The sequence below is a fragment of the Mangifera indica genome, chromosome 15 (assembly GCF_011075055.1).
Source record: "Mangifera indica cultivar Alphonso chromosome 15, CATAS_Mindica_2.1, whole genome shotgun sequence".
In the NCBI taxonomy this organism is placed as follows: Eukaryota; Viridiplantae; Streptophyta; class Magnoliopsida; order Sapindales; family Anacardiaceae; genus Mangifera; species Mangifera indica.
The window spans coordinates 13,198,318-13,219,976 of record NC_058151.1 but is presented as its reverse complement, the minus strand read 5'-3'; the positions used below and the strand labels follow the sequence as shown (position 1 = coordinate 13,219,976).

Here is a 21,659-nt window from a genome sequence, read left to right as displayed (position 1 = left end):
TTTTCACAATTGAATCTATTATATTAAGAAAATAATAATTTAAATCTTTAATGGATCGATTTTATAATTATTAAATTAAATAAAAATTCAAAAATTTGATGTTAAATTTTTCTTTAATAAAAAATACTTAATATATATTATTTTATTAAAACCCAAATAATATTATATTAAATAATTGAAAATTAAAAATAAATAAAACACCCCTTCGATTTCTGTTTCTTGTTGGAGCCGATCACAACAAGCATCCCAGTTGTCTTGAGCTAAACAGAATTTTAGTAGTGGCAGCCATCAGACGCAGATCTCTGATCTAACCTAGATGACCGGAAGTACACGTGGCACAAACCCAATATATATCTCCATCTCATTTTCTCTTTCTGTTTCCCTTAGTCTCTGTTACCTTATTAATAAAAACGCAGACCCCATTTTTGTGAGTGTTGTTGAAGCTCCTATGTTGTTTTCGCCCACTTCATTGGAAATAACGAAGCTCTCTTAACTCAACACTCTTTTATTATTTTATTATTTTTATTTTTTCATTTTTTTTTCTTTGTTTTCATCGCCACATTTCTCATTCTCCACCTCTACATATCTCTGACTCGGCCCCTTCACAACTATACAAACCAAAGTCTCAAAGTAGAGGCATTTTCTTTGTTTTTGTTGTTTCTGTTTTCGTTTCCTTTTTGGGTAAAAAAATATACACACTTTCTTCAATGGCTTCCATTCTGTTCCTCGTCCTAAGATCTCTGTTGCTGCTGCCGCTGGATCACAACAACAGAATCAAAAGCAAGCGAAAGTTGTCTCTTTTCACAATGCTTCCAAGTCCAATCCTTCATTGTCATTTGCTTCTTCTTCCTTTTCTGGGCTTCAGGTAATGGGAGAGTTTGTTTTGGCTTTCTGGGTTTGCTTTTTTTTCAATTGTTGTGAATAATATTTTGATTTACTGGGTTTTTAATTTTCTAGTAAAATATTGTGCACTGCCTTGCTGGGTAGCTTAAAGCTCTTCATTTTATTATTATAGCAGTGAGTTGACATTTGTTACTCTTTGCAAAGAAATTATATTAATTTGATCTGTGTAATATAGCATATAATATCTATAGCTAAAAAAACGTGTTTTGATTTGATCAATTAGCTTTAAAACTTTGTGTCACTGTTTGTGTATCATGCCTTTATAATAACGGATTACAATATTGATTATTTTTTTGAAATTTGTATGATAAAAATCCGGTTTTCATTTGGATGATATACATAGAGTTTGAATATGTGGTGTTATGAGCTTATATCAATCTGGGTTTGATGCATCTGCAGTTATAAGTATTCTATATATTTGCAAATAAAACTTGTTACCGACAGTTTTGATTACCCAATTGTGTACTTAGACTATATATCATTATTTGATAGGGTAATTTTGAATTAAGGATAAAGTAACACTTAATCACATGATGATAAATTATTTGGGTACGTAAATGGATACTCAAAACTGGGTACATGTAGCATTGCTCATATATATGTGTAGGGGAAAGTTGTGGACTTTTTTTTTGGCTGATTCTAACACAGGCTAGAAAGATTGCTCTTACCATAGATTTTTGTTCTCTTCTAGTGTTTGAATCTCATGTAGTCTATCATTTACAGGTTCAGATTATCAGTTTTTGAAAAGATTTCAATTTATATATTTCATGCTCTTTATGCTCAATGTATTCTGTATAAACTGTTGTCATGGAAAATTACCGCATCACGGATTGTTCACCTGATTGTTTAACTTTTGTAGAGCTCTAGCAGGAACCAGTCTGCTCTATTTACAGTGCATGCCAAGCTTAATGAGGTGAGTTGAAAATTTGTATATTTATTCAGAAATTGTTATTGGCGTATGCTAAATGTAACTACTTAATTCTAAGGTTAATGTCGAGAAGCCTTCAAACTGTGCCCCAGTAAGTGAGAAGCCAAAGTCTGAAGTTGCATCAACCGAAGGAGAAGTTGAATCTGCAGAAAAGAAAATTCCTGATGCAGCAGCAATTGCAGAGTTCATGACTCAAGTATCTGACCTTGTTAAGTAAGTTGTGGAGTCTTTAGTTTGAGTTAGGTTAATGGCAAACATGTCATTTTAATTTGGAGTTGATATTTTCGTCCGTGATCAGACTTGTGGATTCAAGGGATATTACAGAGCTTCAAATGAAGCAATCCGATTGTGAGCTGATAATAAGGAAAAAGGAAGCTTTGCGGCAACCAGAGCCCACTGTCTCAATGCCACTGGGTATGCCCCATTTAATGTATGCACCGCCTCCACCGGCTGCCCCAGCTCCCCCTCCTGCCACTGCAGGCCCAGCTGCTTCTGCACCAGCACTTGCTTTACCTGCGCCACCAAAACCAGTCCAATCATCTCACCCACCACTGAAATGCCCAATGGCCGGTACCTTTTATTGTAGCCCTGCACCAGGGGAACCACCATTTGTTAAGGTGAGGTCATAGTGTTAGTAATCCTACCATATTAAATCTTCCTCAATATGATAACAGTTTCGATTCAAAATCTCGGTATGAGTGGATCTTATTTCAGTCATCATCAGTAAATTATCTTTTATTTAATAATTTCTGAAGGAAATGATTCATTTGCCCCCCTGTAACACTTATTTCTTGTTTTCCAGGTTGGAGATAAGGTGCAGAAAGGCCAAGTCATTTGTATCATTGAGGCCATGAAATTGATGAATGAAATTGAAGTATGTATTCTCTCCCTTCATGTCATACCCACTGTTTTGAAAACAGCCAGGCTTGTCCCAAAACCGGCTTTGGCTTTTGGACCAGGGTGAACCATGGTTGAACCACTAGAACCAACCTGGTTCAGGGTTTGACTGCCGAGTTACTGCAATATTACTGGGACTCAAACCCAGCGTATTACAAACTCAATATGGATATTTGATTATCAGAATTTGATCCAGATTTAATATTTAATAATTAAGTAGATAAAATTGTTTGGATATTATTTTTAATATTTATTTAAACAGTACACCAGTTTGACCATCAATTGACTTGAACTGGCCTTTTCACGGGTCTGAAAACATTCGTCATACTACTACGTCATCAAATGTTTGTCACATAGTGGCTATTATCAAAGTTAGGAAAATATTGAAATGCCATCTCTTGATTTTCTCTTGTTTTGGTTGAGTTTATGTATTTTGCCCAACGATTAGACCATCTTGTTTCTCTAGTATTCTTTTACATAATGCAAATGGTATTTGCTCGGGTGACTTGAATGTAACATAAATCAATCATTGTTATTGTTTCTCAGGCCGATCAATCAGGAACCATAGCTGAGATATTAGTAGACAATGGAAAACCAGTTAGCGTTGACATGGTACTACTCTCTTGATCTCTCTCCATCTCTCTTTCATATCGTACATAGATGACTAAATGTTTTCTCTTGTATTTTTCCACTGCAGCCTCTTTTCGTTATCATTCCCTGAGAAATCACCTTCATCTATTGCAAAATCACTCTGCAATCGACTTTTGTTGAATTTGGTGGGAGTAAAGTTTGTTATAATCTTTTTTTTCTTATAATTGTTTGATGTTTAAGATGTTAACATAAATTAAAAAATGTAGAAGATTTGAGTTGTGATGGACACAATCGATGCAAAATGTTCAGGTCTTTCACTTTTCTCTTCTAATTTGTTGGCTGTAATAAAACATGCCACTTTATTTTAGAACTGGACCCAAAGCAAGCTAGCTAAATTCAAATTCATTTAATTTAAATTTGAATTGAATTTGAATTGGGAAATTTAATTCATTTTTTAAATCAAATTAAATTCAAAATAAAAAATGTTCAATTCAATCTAACTAACGAATTAAGTAGATGATTCAAATTTGATCATCATTCAATTTAATTTATATTAAATAATTATTAAAAGAATATAATTTTATTTATTATTAGACAAAACTATAATATATTATTAATGAATTCTAAATTCAAACTATAAATTTAAACTACAAATCCAAACCAAACTTGAATCAAATTATTTTCATTCAAATTAAACTTAAACCACTTTTAATTTTAACTCAACAAAATAAAACCGAATTCAAACCAAACCATTTTTTACTCGAACCAATAAGTGTTCAAACTCGAATTGATTCATATCCACTCCTACCTTATTTATTATAGATATATTCTCTAAACTCAAGCGTAAAAAAGCACAGAACCGACAAAGTTTTGAGTGGCATTGAAACATAATCAAAGAAGAGGGAACTGAAATTTACGACATCAAATGAATGCATTTTGGAGAATATGAAAAGTGAAAAAGATTATTTCATATCACATTTGATCTAGCACTACTAGCTACATTTCTTCAAAAAAAATTACAAATCTTATACATAGTGGCAAAAACCGATCTAAATAACAACAGGGTTGAATAATTGAATTTCATATAAAGAAAGAATGCATATGCTGACCGACTCTAATGCCAGACAAATTACACAATGGAAACAGATTAACGGATATCGCTCGATTTCTTAGCAGACCTGCTGATTTTCCAGGCTACATCACGTTTTCCTTCTTCTGTTTCCACATTTCTATTCTTTTCCTTCCTTTTTCATCCTATCATGGATCTATTCCTATAATGTACATGTTAGTCGAGACATTATGTACTTACAACTACAGGACCTTGCTGCCTATCTCCATCTATAGCTGTTATCCATCCTCCAAACTCCACCTTATTATTATTGCCACTATAACCATCTTCGTGATACATACCTCATCCAGATCTTGGCCCTTTTCGGGGTGTAGGGCGCTTCTTTTTTATGTTTGCAGTGTAAACTGAGTAGTCAATAGTATCTTCTTTCAAAGCATTTTTGAATTCCTGGGTAGCAATAGAACACAGTAAGAAACAATATCCGGAGATCAGCAAGTACCATAGGAAAAATTAAAGTAAAAAAGATATCTGCACTCCCCAGTGGCCCTATCTTCTTACCTGGTATCTCTGCATAAATTCTTGATAAGTTGATGGCAAGGTGACACGTGTATCACTGATGTCGAAAGGAATGTTCTGTCTAGAAAGGATTTCTCCAGGTTTTTGGACTTCAGTTGGATAATATGCCTGGATTATAAGTAAATACATCAGACAACATAAGTTTGTTGTTGGATTATCGTAAAGAAGAGGTAAAGGCTCTCATACTAATAGGCAGCCCATAGAATTTTATGCTTTACCTGGCACCGGGCATCATTTAGACTATACACAATCTTTAGGTGCCTCTTCAGCTTCAGCAGTAGTTGCAATGCTGTGGCAGCAATAGAGTCAATCTGAACAAACAACCCAGTGAACAAATTGTCAAAAAATCAAGATACAACTGAGCAAAAATCACATGCTATACAAGTTAAGCATACATTTCTACAATTCTCTATAATTTTCAAAACTTCAACTTATTAAATGCAGTACCTGGATTTTCTTTAGATCCTCTTCAGAGATTCTACAAGATTCAACTGAATTTGTATCATGCATCTTTGCCTCCATTGATGGAGGACGATGTGAGAACATCTGAAGAATGGGCTCTGGTTGAATTGTCCCATTCAGGTCAATTGACGTCATTTGATAGAAAATAGGCTGAGCATCGTGCATCTCCTTCATTGTTCCATTCAAATCCATTGTGGTCATATGATTGAAAATTGGCTGATATGACTCCTGCTGAAACATTCCATTCTCACGTGAAGTCTGCTGTGCATCTTTTTGTAACAAACTTGTACTCATGGCTTTCATATTTGCCTCCAGTGTGCCAGCCCGAACTTGTATAATTCGATTTATAGTGTAGATCAAATAAAGGGGTTCATCAGGTAATGTGAATGGGAGCAAAGCAAGGACTTCAGTGCAGTATCTGTAAAGCAAGAGACAACTTAAGTCATTTTTTGCAACGGAGATAGAAGACGTTTAAGAATGGAAATTAAAACTCACATCAAAAAAGGGATAAATGAATTATCCAAGCTAAGATTATCATATTTTCGAATAATAGATGACATGAATTTGTTCCTTGAATTCCTGTTTCCACGAATAAGCTTATAAATTCGAGAAACTCCAAGCTTTGCTTGGCTTAAAGAGCCACCATCAGATTTCCCTTTCATATTTCCTGAAGCCTTGGACTGGAACTTTTGGCTTAGACCGTCAGGGGAACCACCACCAAGGGACTGAATGAAGAGAAAAGACATCTGAAGGCCATCCCCCAGACGGCTTTCAAAGAAAGCAGGGTACCTGAAATGAGGTTTTTGTTAGCAGGCATAAAGCAATAGATACGATAGAAAAACACCAAAAGCATTCAGAGGAGTGTACTTTTCATTCATATTCATCAGTAAATGATGCGCCAACTTTGAGTTCACCTCCTGAGGATCTGTTTCAAGGGCTATTAAGTATGGAACACAAGTAATAGGATGAACAAGACCTTGGCGTAGCACAACTTCCACTATCTGCAAATAAAATATATAAAGTTAAACTCAGTCAACTAATAATAACACAGCATGCTAAATCAACTGATGCAAACTGACAGGAAATCATGAACTTGGTACAAAACCAGATCCCTTTTTTCTTGCCTACTGGCAGTCTTGCTTACAGATGACAAGAGAAAACATATCAAGTGTGGCATTAAGAGCATCAATTGTTAATTAGATTCATCCCAAAAAAGGCTTAATAATTTAATCAACCCAGTCCAATTTGTATATGAAGGCTTTTTGACCATCCACAAATCTAATTTCTCAATTACAAACCATCTAATAACCACAGACTGAATGAATGGCCAGGTTCATTATGTTGTTCCTTATCATAGAAAAGACATACTAGAATTAAGAAGTTTGCTTCTCACCTTGACAGCAGACTGGCGAATTTGTTCATTAGCATCTAAGCATCTTTCCAAAATCTTATCCCAGTACAACTGAATTATACCTCCACAGATGTTAGTATCACCGGCACCAGCAGCAACAGGCACACTGCCATCTTCTGCCATACGTTGAACTTCATTATTATCAACTTTATCTGTTTCCATTTGACTTTCCGCATCAAGAAGATATTCATACACATTTTGCAATGCTTGCATCTGGTCAACAGAGTGGGTTGAGAACTTATTGAATGAAAAGAATACATCTAGAAGGGATGGTATGTACCTTAAGACGGATATGAGAAGAAGGTGCTAATGTTGCCTCTAATATCTTGCCAATGTCCTTTTCCAACATATACTCAGGCCTAGCAATCAAAACAAAGCCTAAAGCCTACACAAATCCAAAAATAAATAAAAATATGGCAAATATTAAAGCAATGTCCATGAGAACAAAGTAGAGCACAAAAAAGCATACCTGCAAAGATCTAACCTTCACATTAAAATCGTCCATTTGAAGATATCTTTTGAACAAACTAAGACAGCTACCAACGTCAAATTTTTTGTCATTTGAGGTACTTAACAAGGAATTACCATAACGGATAAGAGATCCAAGACAGAACAGAGACCTCCCCACTTGCTGGAACTGATGGGAAAAAAGGAGGAAAAACAATCTCAACATACAGTTTGTTTCTGTACATAATTTCTTTATCAGACACAGAAATAAACGTAGGAAGTATACGATGACCAAGAACAAACTAGTTTGTGCGACAAATTTAAAAAATAATCTGCAACTAAATGATATGCATCAGGCTTTTAACATGGCACTCCTTGATGCAAAAGCACTGAGGACATAGAAGTTGGTAGCACTGATATCATATACAAATTTATGCAGAGAATAAAAAAAATAATGAAACAAAGAAATTCAATCTTCATAAACCAACTACCTGCTTGCTGTCAGACTTCTGGCCATCCAAATACTTGAAAAAAACCTGAATAAGATACGCAATTACACTTGAACTTTTTCCTGATACTTTACTCACAGAGCACAGGCACCTATGATGAGAAAACAATAAACACTCGTAAGAAAATACGAAATCATAGATAAGATTACTTTCTGAAGGGATGGAACATGTGACAGCTTGCAAAAAAATTATCAGAAACTAAAATTTACACCGACCAGCCCTGCACACCCCATACAAACACACACAGCCCAAGAAGGGAAAATAAATAAATCAAAGAGTTCACAGTTTCTAACCATTTATGACTAATTAAAAAAGCTTGCAACTGTCAGCAAAATTTGAAACCTTGAAGACTCAACGAAATATTTCGTGCAAACAAAACAATTTGCTCATATAAACACATGCTGAAGTCATTGCAAGAAATTAACTACCAACAGCAATCATTAAAAAAAGAAAGAGAAGCTGAACCTACTTTATGCAAGCATGGACAACACTCAAAAAAGAATGTCGAACAATCATGTTCTTCAAGTCCTGTTCCAGTTCTTCAATTACACTTTGAGGTAACTTTCGAATCAAGGGCAGGACAGAATTAATTATGAAAATTATACTCTCCAGAAACTGTGCAACTACTCGGTTATCAACCTGGACAAAATAAAATTTAATTAAGGTCAGCTGCTGCTCCCAACAGTATGAGAATTTGCAAATAAGGCAATATCAAGAAAGTGAAAATTGGAAGAAATAGAGACAGAGAATTCTCTTGCATGAATTCCCATAAAATACTTCCAAGAAATCCTCTTTGCTATGCCCTCAAGAAGATTTTTAGGTTAAAATCGCACAAGTATTGCATGGGAATCACAAGATGCCAGTATTGTTAGAAAAAAAGCAATCCTATATATATTTAATTCAACCCAGCACAGCAAATATATAAAAATAATAAATTTGAGTTTTCCCAAAAAAAATATTTTTTCCCACACGCATATATCCTGATTCATTTCATAGAAACAATGACATTAAATACAAATCATAATAAGATAAAACTGAGATAACCTGACTCTTCAGATATGGTTGTAAAGTGACAACAAATTGTGAGGGGTCAGAAACTGGAGCACAAAGTGTAGGATCCACAACGCAAAATGCATGCAAGGCCAACACATAAGGAAGTGTACAGTTCTCCACTCCCTCACTATTCATTTCCTCCACCTGGCCATGTACAAGTTTCTTAGCACAAATTTCAAAAGTAAACAAGTCCCCGAAAGTACCACATGAATAAACAAAGAAAATACCTGCAATATTTTTTCCAATAAGCACTTGCACATTAATTCACATCGTCTACGTACTGATGCAAGAGAAACAGGGTTGATCCCAGCAGCTTTAGTTGCCTGTGAAAAAAAATCAAGGGCCAAGTTGCGCTTAATGACAGTGACAAGAAGCTGATTATTTGGCATTCCCTTTAAGACTTCAACAATCTGCTCAGTCTTCTTAGCAACTTCCAATGGAACAGAACTACCATCTCCAAAATACTGAGTCTGCAATCCAGAAGGTTCCTCAAACCAGAACTCATAAAATGTCTTGCAGACAAGATCCTGTAGACAAGCGAAGAATAAATATCAGATAATAGTGGCAGGGAACCAACATTTCTTACAGAATTGATGTTACTATTGCATAAGCAAGATGCCAATGATTTATCATCTCATAGTCTAATAAGTTTCTTGTAAGCCAATTAAACAACTCCATGGAACTTCCCATTGTAAAAAGATCCCTAAGGGAAGAGTAATCCAGAAAATTTCTTACAAACTGTTACAAATCTGCTCAACTCATTACCAACCAACTCACACCGCCAGGAAACACAACCAAAACACAAACAAAATTGATTTCTAGGAGGTAAAACAAAACACCCAAAATGGAGTAAACCCCCACTGTATTTTATATATTCTCAAATGGATGATTCTGGCTATTCGAGAGGTTGGTGCTCTCCACTTGTGGCTATTTGAGAGGCCAGAACTCTCCCTAATTTGCCTAGGTTTTGAGAGGCTAGAATCTCTCCCCCAATCAGCCAAAGGCTGCCCAAACAAAACCCAATTTCGACCCCCTTTCTTTCCTTCTCCAATCCCTCTTTTATGATTGCTTATTTCATAACTGCCCATACATTTTTCACCTCAATATTAGTCCAATCACAGACCCATTTAATTAAGTTAAATAAGATAAGCTCACAAAAAGCCATCAACTAAATCCAACCTAAACCAAGCAATCTATACAATGATACACAAGACTTTGCTTAGACCACAGATCTGTGCTACGTAAGTAAAATCAATCCTATTCTCCTAAAACAGCTATTGAATCCATGTATTTGAAATTTGGCCTCATGTAGTCCATTTTATTCCCATAAAATCTCTGAATTTCACACTACTCAAAGCTTTCCTCTTAATTTGTAAAACTTCAGCAGCGAAGGAAGGGGAGAGACTTCATAGAGAGAAATTGGTTTATTGGATATTTTTCCATTTCCTTCTCAGCAGATTGAGGGCAGTGGAAACAACTGAATCCAAAGATATGTGAAATGTACAAACATAAAAACCTAATGTGAAATTTTTGTGCTCTGGACCTCTATGGTTCTGAAAAGATTTCTGAGGCTTGCCCTCTTGCTCCAGCTGTGGTCCTGAATCCTTATATAAGATATAAAGTGCAACCTTCTCTCTTATGTCACAAAACACACTCATCATAAATGAAAATTAATTTTGACATTGACTGCTCAGCACAAGTAAAACAAAACTACTATCTCAAGATTGATTGCCAAGAAGTAAAACAGAATCATTTCAGGTAACAATATAACCGTAAGATCTTAAGAAAAAATCTACACAGGAACCAAAGAGTAGATTATATAGCAATATTATTGTAAAATCACATGGACATCATTGATTCTCAGTTACCTGGATACTTGATTCATCATCACTAACACGAGAAATGATCTCATTGCAAGCAGTTGTAAATTTAGAGAAGTTAGTATTTGAGGTGCACATATCTCGGATGATTTTGATTGCTCTTTTCCGGACACTAACTCCAGTATCTTTTATCCTCTCAGCCACTTTCTCAAAATACTGCCATATCACCCAAAGGCTTTAGGTGAACAAATGTAATAGTGATAAATAACTTCAATCAATATGTTCCAACAAAATATAAGGACGGGTACAGTTTGATTAAACATACCTTCAAAACAACACCAGGATGTGAAGCAATATGCCGGCCAACAAGTTCTAATGCTGCCTCTCTTACTGATATTGCTGAGTCGCAAAACCTTCCTTCAACAGCTAATTGTACACGTTTGTCACTCAACACCTCAGGATCAGCTTCCACAATTATACTAACCTGCTCCCCATCACATAAAATAAAGGAGATTGAGTACCATCAACACAAGCAAGTAAGCATATTCTCTTCCCAATATAATGTTTAGCTTATAAAGAAAAATTCCATTACCGCTCGTAAAGCCTTAGCCCTGATTATAGGAGAGTTTTCCCTTAAACTAGCCTGGAGAAAAATCATTTAATGAGAATAAATACTATCTTGTCTAGTAAATCAGAACCCCAAAAATAAAAAAAACTCACAAGAAGCACTTGAAGAATCTTATCAAAGCCTCTAGAGAAAGAATTATTTTGTCCTAGAGCTATGGTGATCTTCTTGATGGAGTCCCTCATCAACAAGGATGAAACAGTTCCAGATTGACGCACTATTGCTTTAGATTTCATTCTAGCAAGACAATACATGGGCTTTTGTTGAGATTTTGGGTCATCCTTGTACCACAAGCACACATAAAACCTGCGAATAAATGATCTTCCATTTAGTATCAATTCAAACATGATTTTGCTAGGAAATAGCTTTGTTCAGTATGTACCAACGAACAAAGAAGTTAACAACATCAGCAGAGACAACATCTTGAAGGTAATTCAGGAGCATCTGTTGAACAATTTCAAGTTTTGTAATTTTATCAGAAGCTTCAGAATTGTTTTTCAACTGATTCTGACTCTTTTTTCCATCATCCTTGCACTGTGACTTGCAGTATGATTGTAATGCTAGAAGTTCATTCCGGCAGAGACAAAACTGGCAATACCAACCACGATTGGGTACATCATGTTCTCTTACCCCCATGCAATCAGCATGAAAAAGTCTCTGACAAACTTGACATACAAACAACTTTTTTTTAACCCTTCCATCCAAACAGATAGAACATGCATCTTTAGAGTAACTCTTATCCACATTATCCTCCTCAATCAGTTCCTGAAATATCCAGAATCTGTCTCTACTGCAGAGGACAGCTTCCTGCTTCAACCTGGTTGCAATGGTACCAAGAAGGTCAATGGCCATTGATCGTGCTGAGATGTCCTTGGATTTCAGCCCAGCATTCTGAAGCAGTAAGACGCAAAGAACCTGCAAATGATAGTTCCTCAGCATAGAAAAACTAAAATGCAAATACTAAAGAACATAATATAGTTTATATGTATCTCACCTCCAGAATAGGAGCAGAGGCAGGATATTCTGGTAAGTTCAATGTTGTCAGTAAATCCATAACAAGATTCTCCATCATTACTTTCAGCTCATTGGCATCCTGAGTTTTTACACTTGTAAAGCGTTGAAGAACACGAGTCCAGAAAAGACAGCATGTCTCTGTTGCTGCTTCATGACATTTGGTGGGATAACTAGCATCAATTGAAACTTCCAAGATGGAATTACCACTAGATGCTTTCCTAAAAGCTTCAGGTGGGTTTGCGCTACTGTGAACCAACTGAATCAGCAATGCAGTAACCATCTGAATCTGCCTCTGTTCCTCATCAGGTAGATGATATGTTCTCAATGCTCGCTTAGAGGATGGTAACTTCCAAAGAAGCTGGAGAATTTCATCTATCACATATGTTCGATGTTGAGTGTATGAATAGAATATCTGCAGACACATTGGGAAAACATTTGAGATTGTAAAAACAGCATTATGACATGAGGATTTGTATTATGCATGCACACAAGTTGGTGTATATCCACCATAGAATTATACCCCGCTTATTAAACCAATAGCCTTTAACTGCAAGAGCTGGACATTATCCACCAAAAATGTTGTAAAGCTTGTCTTCACCAGTTGTAAAATGCAACTGTCAGATAATTTCTCTATCAACAACAAATCCTCGAGTAAACCAAGAATAGTGCAGAGCTTCTGAAGTATGGAATTCATAGAACCAGAGACCCTGTAAAGGCAAAGAAGAAACCTGAATTCTAAGACACTAAAAGTGTTAAATATTTCATGTGTAGAGGAACAGCATATTGATAAGCACACTTGTTCAAAGCAGGTTTCTTCACTTTGACAGTCTTGACACTGCGTCTTCTCTTGCTAGCCGAACCAAAGTCAGCATCAAATTCTTCATCTTCATCAGCTGGAAAAAAGATTGTAGGATGAGTAGTGCAGAAAGACAAAACAGAAAGTAAAATGAAGAATTCCAAGACGAAGGACAGTTGTCTCAATATCAAAGTGCAGAAAGAAGGCCCAAAAAACACGAAAGAGGTAATAATCTATACACAAATGGATCTAGAGACAGTATTGTATCATATATTCAGAACACACAAAACCAAAAGACATATAGGAACTCAGAAACGGACAAGTTCATCTTTTGGGGAAAATCAGAATGCTAACCTTCAAATGCTCCATTTTCATTTGGTCTATGCAGAGGACGGTATGATGGATCATAAGCTGACATAACATCTCCTATTTGATGCCTAGAGAACTCCAAAATCCTTTCAATGATCTGGTAGAGTGATATTACAATCAATCATCATGGTTTACAAATCAGAGAGAATCACAATAAGGCATAGTAACATAAAGAAAGTAAATTAGCAGGTAAATACAAGTAAAGCACTACTGATTTTAACAACCCAAAAAAAAAAAAAGTAAAGGGTGTACCTCTTCCTTGAAAAGCCGTTTTGGCATTTGCTCATAAGCCATTACTGCTAAAGCTGCATGTATGGATTCAAGGGCACAGAACACCATTGCAATTGCATCTGAATCTTGCTGAAAATTATTCACCATAATATATCAGGAACAAATATAATCAATATTAAGTAACTTGAATCAGTGCATCAAAAAGCAAGTTAACTATCATCTAAATAAAAACAGAAATCAACTTTAAATGGTTTCCGATCTTCATGTAACAACCCAGAAGCAGAAGAACAGATGTGCTAAACCATTTTGAAGAAATGACAATCACACACTACCAGAACAAGAATAAAGGTGATCAGAGTAACTTACATGCTCCCGTTCAGCAATTGTCAAACCTTCTGCTCGGTGAATTTGATGATCTAGCACCCGTAATAGTCTCACAAGAATATCTACTGAAACCAAATGTAGAAGCTTCTTTGCACGTATGGACATTATTTCATTTACAAGCATTCTAACGTCAGCAACAGGTATCGATAACCACTCAGGTTCATTCTGATCGTCAGTGGGAATGGTAGCTCTGCCACAAAAGTCCTCCAACATTTCACAGAAGCTCTCAATGGCAGCATCTAAAAAAATTGAACACCATGATATTTATCCAAATATAAGGGGGCAGGATCCACAGAGAGAGCTGATAAGATAAAGAAAGAGAGAATCAAGTAGACCAACCTCGAAGTTCAGTGGTATCTGGTTGTGCCGATGAAGAGAAGTCATCACCACCTTTCTTCTTGACTTTTGGTTTCCTGGAAGATGATGTGGATACTTCCTACAATATCAGCTTCTATATTAGCTAGACAAGTATAAAATCAATAACCAACTGGAAAAGCAAATTGTATACACACATTTACAGGAACATGGTTGTGTTGGTGATTCTGAGAATCATTATAATCCCTTTGCAAACCACTTGTAAAAGGTACACTTGTCTGAGAGTCTTTTCTTTCAAGAATTGTATGACCAGACACTTGGTCCTTGAATTGACCTGAGAAACTTGAACAATACGCACAGCAATGTTAAGCTCACTTAATAAGTTACAGCACACCACAAAGGGAGGGTAGGAGGCACTATCATAAAAAACAAACATAGCAACAAGACTTGTAATTATAGAATTAGTAAATTCGTGCATCGGGACTACAACACTCACAGTAAAATATACCTTTGGCAACAGTTAATAACTATGAACTAAGTTGGGAATATAATAGAATGGTAGGCATGAATAGGGAAAAGAGTATTTACTCAGGCAAAGCTCTGTATGGATAAATAACAAGTCATGCTCAGGCTGATTCCATTCAAAAAGTCTGCTCAGAAGCAAACCAAAACCACTTGCAATAGTCTTTGACAGATTATTGTCAACTATATCAGATACATAACATGAACAACTAATGGAAACTGTGATGAAATAACTATGCATAAGATGATGATGCATGTAGGACAAAGAGTTGTATGTTTACATGCATAAGGATATGTAAAATAAACCAGTTTCCATCAATCTTGCAACCCAATACCAAAGCCAAGATGGCCCATTGGACCACTAACACCGATCTAGATGAATAGGGGTATGATTTGTTTATATTAGAAATCTCCAAAGAGAAACTAATTTTAATAGAGCTGACTAAAGAATTATAAAGTGAACCATTATAACTCATTTAAAATGAAGGCTTGGTTGGCTTGTAGCACTTGTAACAAAATGTACAAAAGGACTTCACCATATCAATTGACAAGAAGGATATGTGTTCCTAACCAGCATCTTTTACTCAATCATATGTATTTCTCAATAGCTCAAAACTGTTTGTTGCAAATAATTTTTCATTTCATAAACATGTTATAGTATTCCCTTTCACATGACAACTGCATAATTAAAATGATAAGGTAACTTTGGTAATTTATGGTAATTAGTAATCCATTTGTACCTCTAGTTTTGTCCAAAACCCAAACTCATGTATCGAACTGAACAACTCCATTATCCCTTGGAAAATTTCAAATGAATTTTAATGTCAAAGTGCTCCTTTCATTAAAGTAAATTGGAATAAGTGGCATTGGTTTAGTTAATCAAGCACAATTATAATGAGTTTAGCATTAGAACTAGGTTAGGGCAAAGTTTTAAAAAAAAAAAAAACACAGAGCAACCGAGTATACTTTGTTTACCAGGAGTGACATACTCAAACGCTTCAGCATCACATCGGAGAACTTGGTTGTGAAGTTCTAAAGGTTCCACATAGCTACAAGAAACTGAATTTAGATTGTCTCTAAGATGCCTACAAAAAAAACAAAGAGAAACAAAAAAAAACATTATATTAAAGAAAAACACCACTCGAACAGTCATTTTCTACAGAAAGCACGTTATATACATATTTTTGGTTCATCAATCATTTTAAAAAATCCATCTTACCAAATAGTACTTCCAAACAGTTGTTCCAAGAAATCAATAACTGCAATCAAGCTTATGTTTCTCAATTTCATATCCTTAACATTATGGTCAAAACTTTTCATTCAAGTTTCAAAACACTAAGCAGCAGATTCAAATACAGTAGTTCTTCAAACTCTTACAATTTACACTACAGAAACAAACAAATAAATAAATTACTGAGCAACATAAACAGTTAAAAAAACATATTGCCTCAGTTCAAAAATTTGCAAATCCGACTTGCTTATAATTAAGCTGCTCAAACAAATCATAGATTGATAAAAACAAATTGAAACTAAAATACTACAGAACGATCCAGTTATGGTCAATATTTTGCATTCAAATTTGACGAAACTTTGCAGTAATTTAAATACAGTCAAAATTCAAACTCGCAGTAACTTAACACTAAAATTTTAAAGTTATATTTAAAAAAACAGACATATTAAATTTCAAATTGCTAGTAACTTAACACTAAAACATGAATAATTCATGCACAGCAATGACAGGAACTTAAAATTACAAATTAAAACTATATGCCAGTCAAAACTTAAGCTCGCCATAATTTACACTACAGAAACAATAAAGCAAGCAAAAATAAATTACAGTTTCAGAAACAAGAACAAATCGCCTAAACTGCTTCAAAATAGAGTCTAAAGTTTAGCTTGCTTATAATTCACACTAAATTAAAAAGAAAAACGTAACACTTACAAATAAGAAACGTCGGTTTCGCGAAGCAGATCAGCAATTTCACTAGACTGAGCGAGAATCTCGGGACGATTCAACGACCTATAACTACCATAACTATCGGTACTGACTTCATCGAACAGACATAGGTCCGGATCCAACGCACCAAAGAAAACCGGAAGCGACGGCAGCGGCAAGCACGGAGCTACTTCGGAGTGTATGGTATTGCACAGTCCGATGCCCCTGGCGGCCGAGGCCGGGCCCGAGCCCGAGCTCGAAGCTGAACTACAAGGAAAGCTGCTCATCGATTAATCAACCGGTGAGTCGGCGAGTTGCGGAGGAAAAGCATGAAGAGCAAGGGGTGATTAGGTAATAATGCGAAAATCGGAGGGGAATTTGCGGAGAATTCGAGCGAATTTGAGAGAGGGAGAGTTTTGAGCCCTAGAGGAAAATGAAAATGATAGAAACAAATGGCGGGGAAAATTATTTTTAGCAAGATTTTCGGGAAGGAAATAAAGATTGGGTTTTATAGGTCTGAAAAAATGTCTGCGATTTTGAAGTTACAAAAATAGCCCCGATCTCTTGTTTATTTTGTAATATACTTTTTCTAGGGGATATAATTTTTCAAAGGCCAAACCACTTGTCCCACCCAAAGTTTGATGCTTAATCATTTTTTACCTAATATCTTTTGGAAACCCAAAATCCCCCCCATCAGGTGTTAACTTAAATAGTTTCCGTTAATCTATGATTTAAATGACTATTTTACCCTGGATCAGATGAATGACCAAAATACCCTTCCATTTAAATAACTATTTTATCCTTATCAAATAAAATGACCAAAATACCCTCCAATTTAAATTATTAATTTATGTGTCAATTAACTAATTAAATTGAAATTACCAATTTACCCTTTATCATAAAATGACCAAATCAGTCCTCAAATTGTTATATTCAGTGCGAACTCATTAAGGAAATACAAGATAAAATTTTTACACAGAAGAATAAGACTATTACACAAAAGAAAAAGGAAAATATCTTACAGTACATCCAAAATAGAAGAAACATATAACTTTTTTGAGTAAATATTTATACTTCTAAAACCCACACAATATAACTTAGATCGGAAGAGAAATTTGATGAAACTGTTATTGTGATTGGTGTAACCCTCATTGTCATTGTTACTAAAACCGATACGACAAAATTGCAATCATTGCCATTTGTGTTTTTAAAATTATTGTAAGTTATTCAAAAAATGAACAAAACATACTAAAAATTCCCCCACATTAGGGCTGGACTCGAGCCGAGCCGAGCCAATTCGAGCTCGAGCTCGGCTCTGCTCGGTTCGAACCCTAAACGAGCCGGGCTCTGCTCGGCTGGATCGAGCTCGAGCTGGTTCGAATTGGTTTGGTAGATTTTTTTTAATTTTTTATACAAAACGATATCGTTTTGATATATATATATATTTATATATATATATATATATATATATTATATATATATATATATATATATATATATATATATATATATATATATAATATATATATATATCAAAACGATATCGTTTTGATATGAAAAACGAGTCGAATCGAGCCGAATTTTACTCGAGTCGAGCTCAAGTTGAACTCGAGCCGATCATAAATAAACCAAACCGAACCCGAGTTTGTTGCGAATCGAGTTTGACTCAATTCGAATCTAACCTTATCCCCATTGTTTGAGGTATTGTCATGGTCTTAACCATCATTGTATACTATTAAGTGATTATTTGAAAATTTTACAATTGAAAATTTTCAAATCATGTCTCACAGGAAGATCGAATTTATTTCGTTCTTTTAACATACATTTAAATTTTTGAACACGTGGCGTTTCCTAAAAATTTTTTATTCGTCCACATTGCTGCACAAATTGACCCAAACCCCCAAGTGTCTCAATTTTATTGGCTAGAACATTTAAAATGGATCCACAACCGTTGATTTTTGTCTAAGAATTTCCAGCCGTCGATCTGAGATGTTTTGCTCATTAATACCGCCTGACACGAGCTGCATTTTGTTCACTACTATTGTGCCTCCGATTTTTCAAAAACACAGTTATTTTGCGGTCTGCAAGACACGTGTTCAACACAAGTTATGCCACAACAACTCTTTTCTATAAATTCACTGATCCAATTCATCCAACGCACCAAAATTTCGAGTGTTTTCTAACTCAATGCGCATTTACTTTATTACCCTTCACACTAACAATTTCTGTCAATTTTAACGTATGATGGGTAGGATTTTAGGTTTTGTAAAGTTAACTGATATTTAAAATACGTAAGTTTATGTTTATTTATTATAATTTTGAACTATTCATAGGCTAAATAACTATTTCCCACCAAGGTTGGCTAAAATAGTAATTTTCACTTTTTAAGTTTTAAAAACTCAAATCTTCACTTATTATTTACTTTTTCTAATGGATTTAGTGAATGGACAAGAAATTCATTTTATATAGTTTTTTTTTCTTGTTGCAAAATGAAATATATTTTAAGGTGAGCTGTAATTTTTTAAAAAATTTGGAGTGTTAAGGAAATTTTCAAGAGTTTTAAAAATTTGAAAAAAGCACAAACTATAAAAATTCAACAATAAAACTATATATACTCACTTTAAGAATACAAATACATATATACTTGATATATAACATCAAGTGATTTGGTAAATTTAAATTAAGGATAAAGTAATATTCAATCACATTATAATATATCACATGTATATTTTTTTGTATATTCAAAAATGGATATACATAACATTGCTCAATATTTAATATGTCTCTCAGCAATTTCAAAAATAAGTCACACCCCACAAAATTAATAATAAAGCTATACGTACATATTTTTTAGTATACAATTAGGTACACAGATGATGTGTCATCATTTGATTAAGTCATTCTAAATTAAAAATAAAATAACATCTATTATATATATATATATATATATATATATATATATATATATATATAATATTGCTCTAAAATTAAACACAATGTAACAATTTAAAGTTAGTTAGAGTTTAAATATTTTTAGGGGTTTAAACGATAAATTTTTTAATTGGTAATTTAACTTTTATATTAAATTTTAATGGCAATTTTATAATTTTAATAAAAATGCAAAACAATCATCATTGAGAAAATCATACAAAATTCATTAACATGAGTGAATGAAAGTAGGAATTCAACATTTTGAAACTTGTTTGGTGAAAATTTGTTATTTTATCTCATCTTAGGTGGGAAATAGTCATTTGACCTTATGTATAGAATGTCAAAACATTTATTTCTACCCAAAGTTTAGTTCATTGTTAAATTGATACATATAACTTTTTGAAAATTTAATTACCTATCGGTCATCCAATTTCTGTTATTTAACCTATAATATTAAAAAATATATAATTTTATCACATCCCCCTGATTTTAAAAACTGACAATTTTGTTCCAGCCTCAACTTTTCTAATTAAAAAAAGTGATCTTTTTCCCCCATCTTTAGGGTTTTTTCCCCTCTCCGACCATCATATCCAATGACAATCTCTATCATCTTCCCACCCTTTTTCCTCCCTTTTGCCATCTCTCTTCGTTGGTGCCTGAAGACGAAGACAACTCTTTGTCAATGGAGAGAAACAAATCATCCTCATTTCTCTTCCTCAATGAAGAGAAGTAGATGAAGACAGAATCCTTGTTGATGAAGATGAAGATGAAGACAATTCGTTTTCGTCTTCAGGGGCCAACTAAGAGAGAAGACCAAAGGGAGGTAAAAAGGGGTGGGAAGTCAAAGGAGATAGTTGCCAGAGAGGGAAGAAAAAAACCTTAGGGATGGGTGGAATTCACTTTTAAAACTAGAAAAGTTAAAGTTAAATAATTTTTTTTATCTTTATAACTAATAAACAAAATTTAATAAATGTTTGATAATGAGTAGATATTTAGATATTTCAAAAAGTTATAGGTATCAATTTAACAATACACTAAACCTTGGGTATAAATAAGTCTTTTAGCCTTTATATGATTATGAAGTAAGATTATATGTAAATAAATTGAATATTAATTTATATATATTGATTTGTAACCTTTTTATGCATTTTAAGGAACTTCTATAAATGGGTGATTACCAACCAATTTTAAAATTAATTCACATTTTTAGACACACAAATCTTGCATAATGTCAACGGAATCTCTCCTAAATGTATTTTTATGCTATATATTTAAACTTGAAATTAAAATTTACTAAATTACCCTTGGGTTTGCCACAATGAGAGTCTATGACAAGTTAACTTGTTAGGCACTTTGGCTTCCGTGACAAGCTTCGGCCTCCATATTTTATTTGTGCCTTTAGACCCATTGTTCAATTACTATTTCTCGAATAATAATATTTTATATATATATATAAAATTTAAATATATAAAAAATATATTATTATATAATTAAATATTATTTTATTTTTAATTTAAAATTATTTAATTATATAATAATATATTATTTATATATTTAATTGTGTTTATAATTTTATTGAAAAATTTTATTTTCTTATCTATAAAAATTAAATCAAATATCCAAAATCTCTATTTTAGGAAGTGAGTTGTGCCACTAATGGATGGGAAATTAAGAGTAATATTGCGTGTTATTTTATTTTTAATTCAAAATTAATCAATCACATGATGATATGTCATATGTGTATTCAATTATATACATAGTTTTGTTGAAAAAAATTCAATGAAATTATAGGTACCCAGTTTGAGTACATAAATTGGTACACACTTGATATATGTTATCATGTAATTAGATGATTTTAAATTAATGATAA

General features: G+C 34.0%; 2 protein-coding genes across 2 annotated transcripts; one reads left to right on the top strand and one right to left on the bottom strand.

Annotated features, from left to right (window-relative positions):
- Positions 1–244: 244 nt before the first annotated feature.
- Positions 245–3,650, top strand: LOC123197306 (biotin carboxyl carrier protein of acetyl-CoA carboxylase 1, chloroplastic-like). The gene is made up of 7 exons (XM_044611542.1): positions 245–865; positions 1,763–1,816; positions 1,890–2,044; positions 2,130–2,448; positions 2,634–2,705; positions 3,275–3,340; positions 3,426–3,650. Exons 3-7 carry the CDS (start codon positions 2,019–2,021, stop codon positions 3,447–3,449), a joined length of 507 nt encoding a protein of 168 aa, XP_044467477.1. The 5' UTR covers positions 245–865; positions 1,763–1,816; positions 1,890–2,018; the 3' UTR covers positions 3,450–3,650.
- Positions 3,651–4,265: 615 nt separating this feature from the next.
- Positions 4,266–17,324, bottom strand: LOC123197763 (sister chromatid cohesion protein SCC2-like). The gene is made up of 28 exons (XM_044612140.1): positions 16,865–17,324; positions 15,889–16,007; positions 14,598–14,734; positions 14,425–14,521; positions 14,068–14,324; positions 13,723–13,830; positions 13,456–13,567; positions 13,102–13,198; positions 12,826–13,012; positions 12,286–12,717; positions 11,674–12,206; positions 11,387–11,597; positions 11,259–11,309; positions 10,992–11,150; positions 10,715–10,882; positions 9,074–9,373; positions 8,838–8,990; positions 8,263–8,432; positions 7,776–7,884; positions 7,307–7,474; positions 7,118–7,222; positions 6,820–7,050; positions 6,294–6,427; positions 5,922–6,215; positions 5,412–5,844; positions 5,183–5,275; positions 4,947–5,072; positions 4,266–4,835 (listed from the first exon to the last, which is right to left on the bottom strand). Exons 1-28 carry the CDS (start codon positions 17,143–17,145, stop codon positions 4,731–4,733), a joined length of 5,370 nt encoding a protein of 1,789 aa, XP_044468075.1. The 5' UTR covers positions 17,146–17,324; the 3' UTR covers positions 4,266–4,730.
- Between the last annotated feature and the right edge of the window lie 4,335 nt (positions 17,325–21,659).

Bases quoted from the DNA above. Each gene is read 5' to 3' on its own strand.
- LOC123197763 (XM_044612140.1), bottom strand. From the start codon at position 17,145: ATGAGCAGCTTTCCTTGTAGTTCAGCTTCGAGCTCGGGCTCGGGCCCG. The intron at 13,568-13,722 runs GTACACCCTTTA...TCACTCTACCAG, and splicing joins AACGGCTTTTCAAGGAAGAG to ATCATTGAAAGGATTTTGGA. The intron at 6,216-6,293 runs GTACACTCCTCT...ACCTCATTTCAG, and splicing joins CTGATGAATATGAATGAAAA to GTACCCTGCTTTCTTTGAAA.
- LOC123197306 (XM_044611542.1), top strand. From the start codon at position 2,019: ATGACTCAAGTATCTGACCTTGTTAA. The intron at 2,449-2,633 runs GTGAGGTCATAG...CTTGTTTTCCAG, and splicing joins GGGAACCACCATTTGTTAAG to GTTGGAGATAAGGTGCAGAA. The intron at 3,341-3,425 runs GTACTACTCTCT...TTTCCACTGCAG, and splicing joins AACCAGTTAGCGTTGACATG to CCTCTTTTCGTTATCATTCC.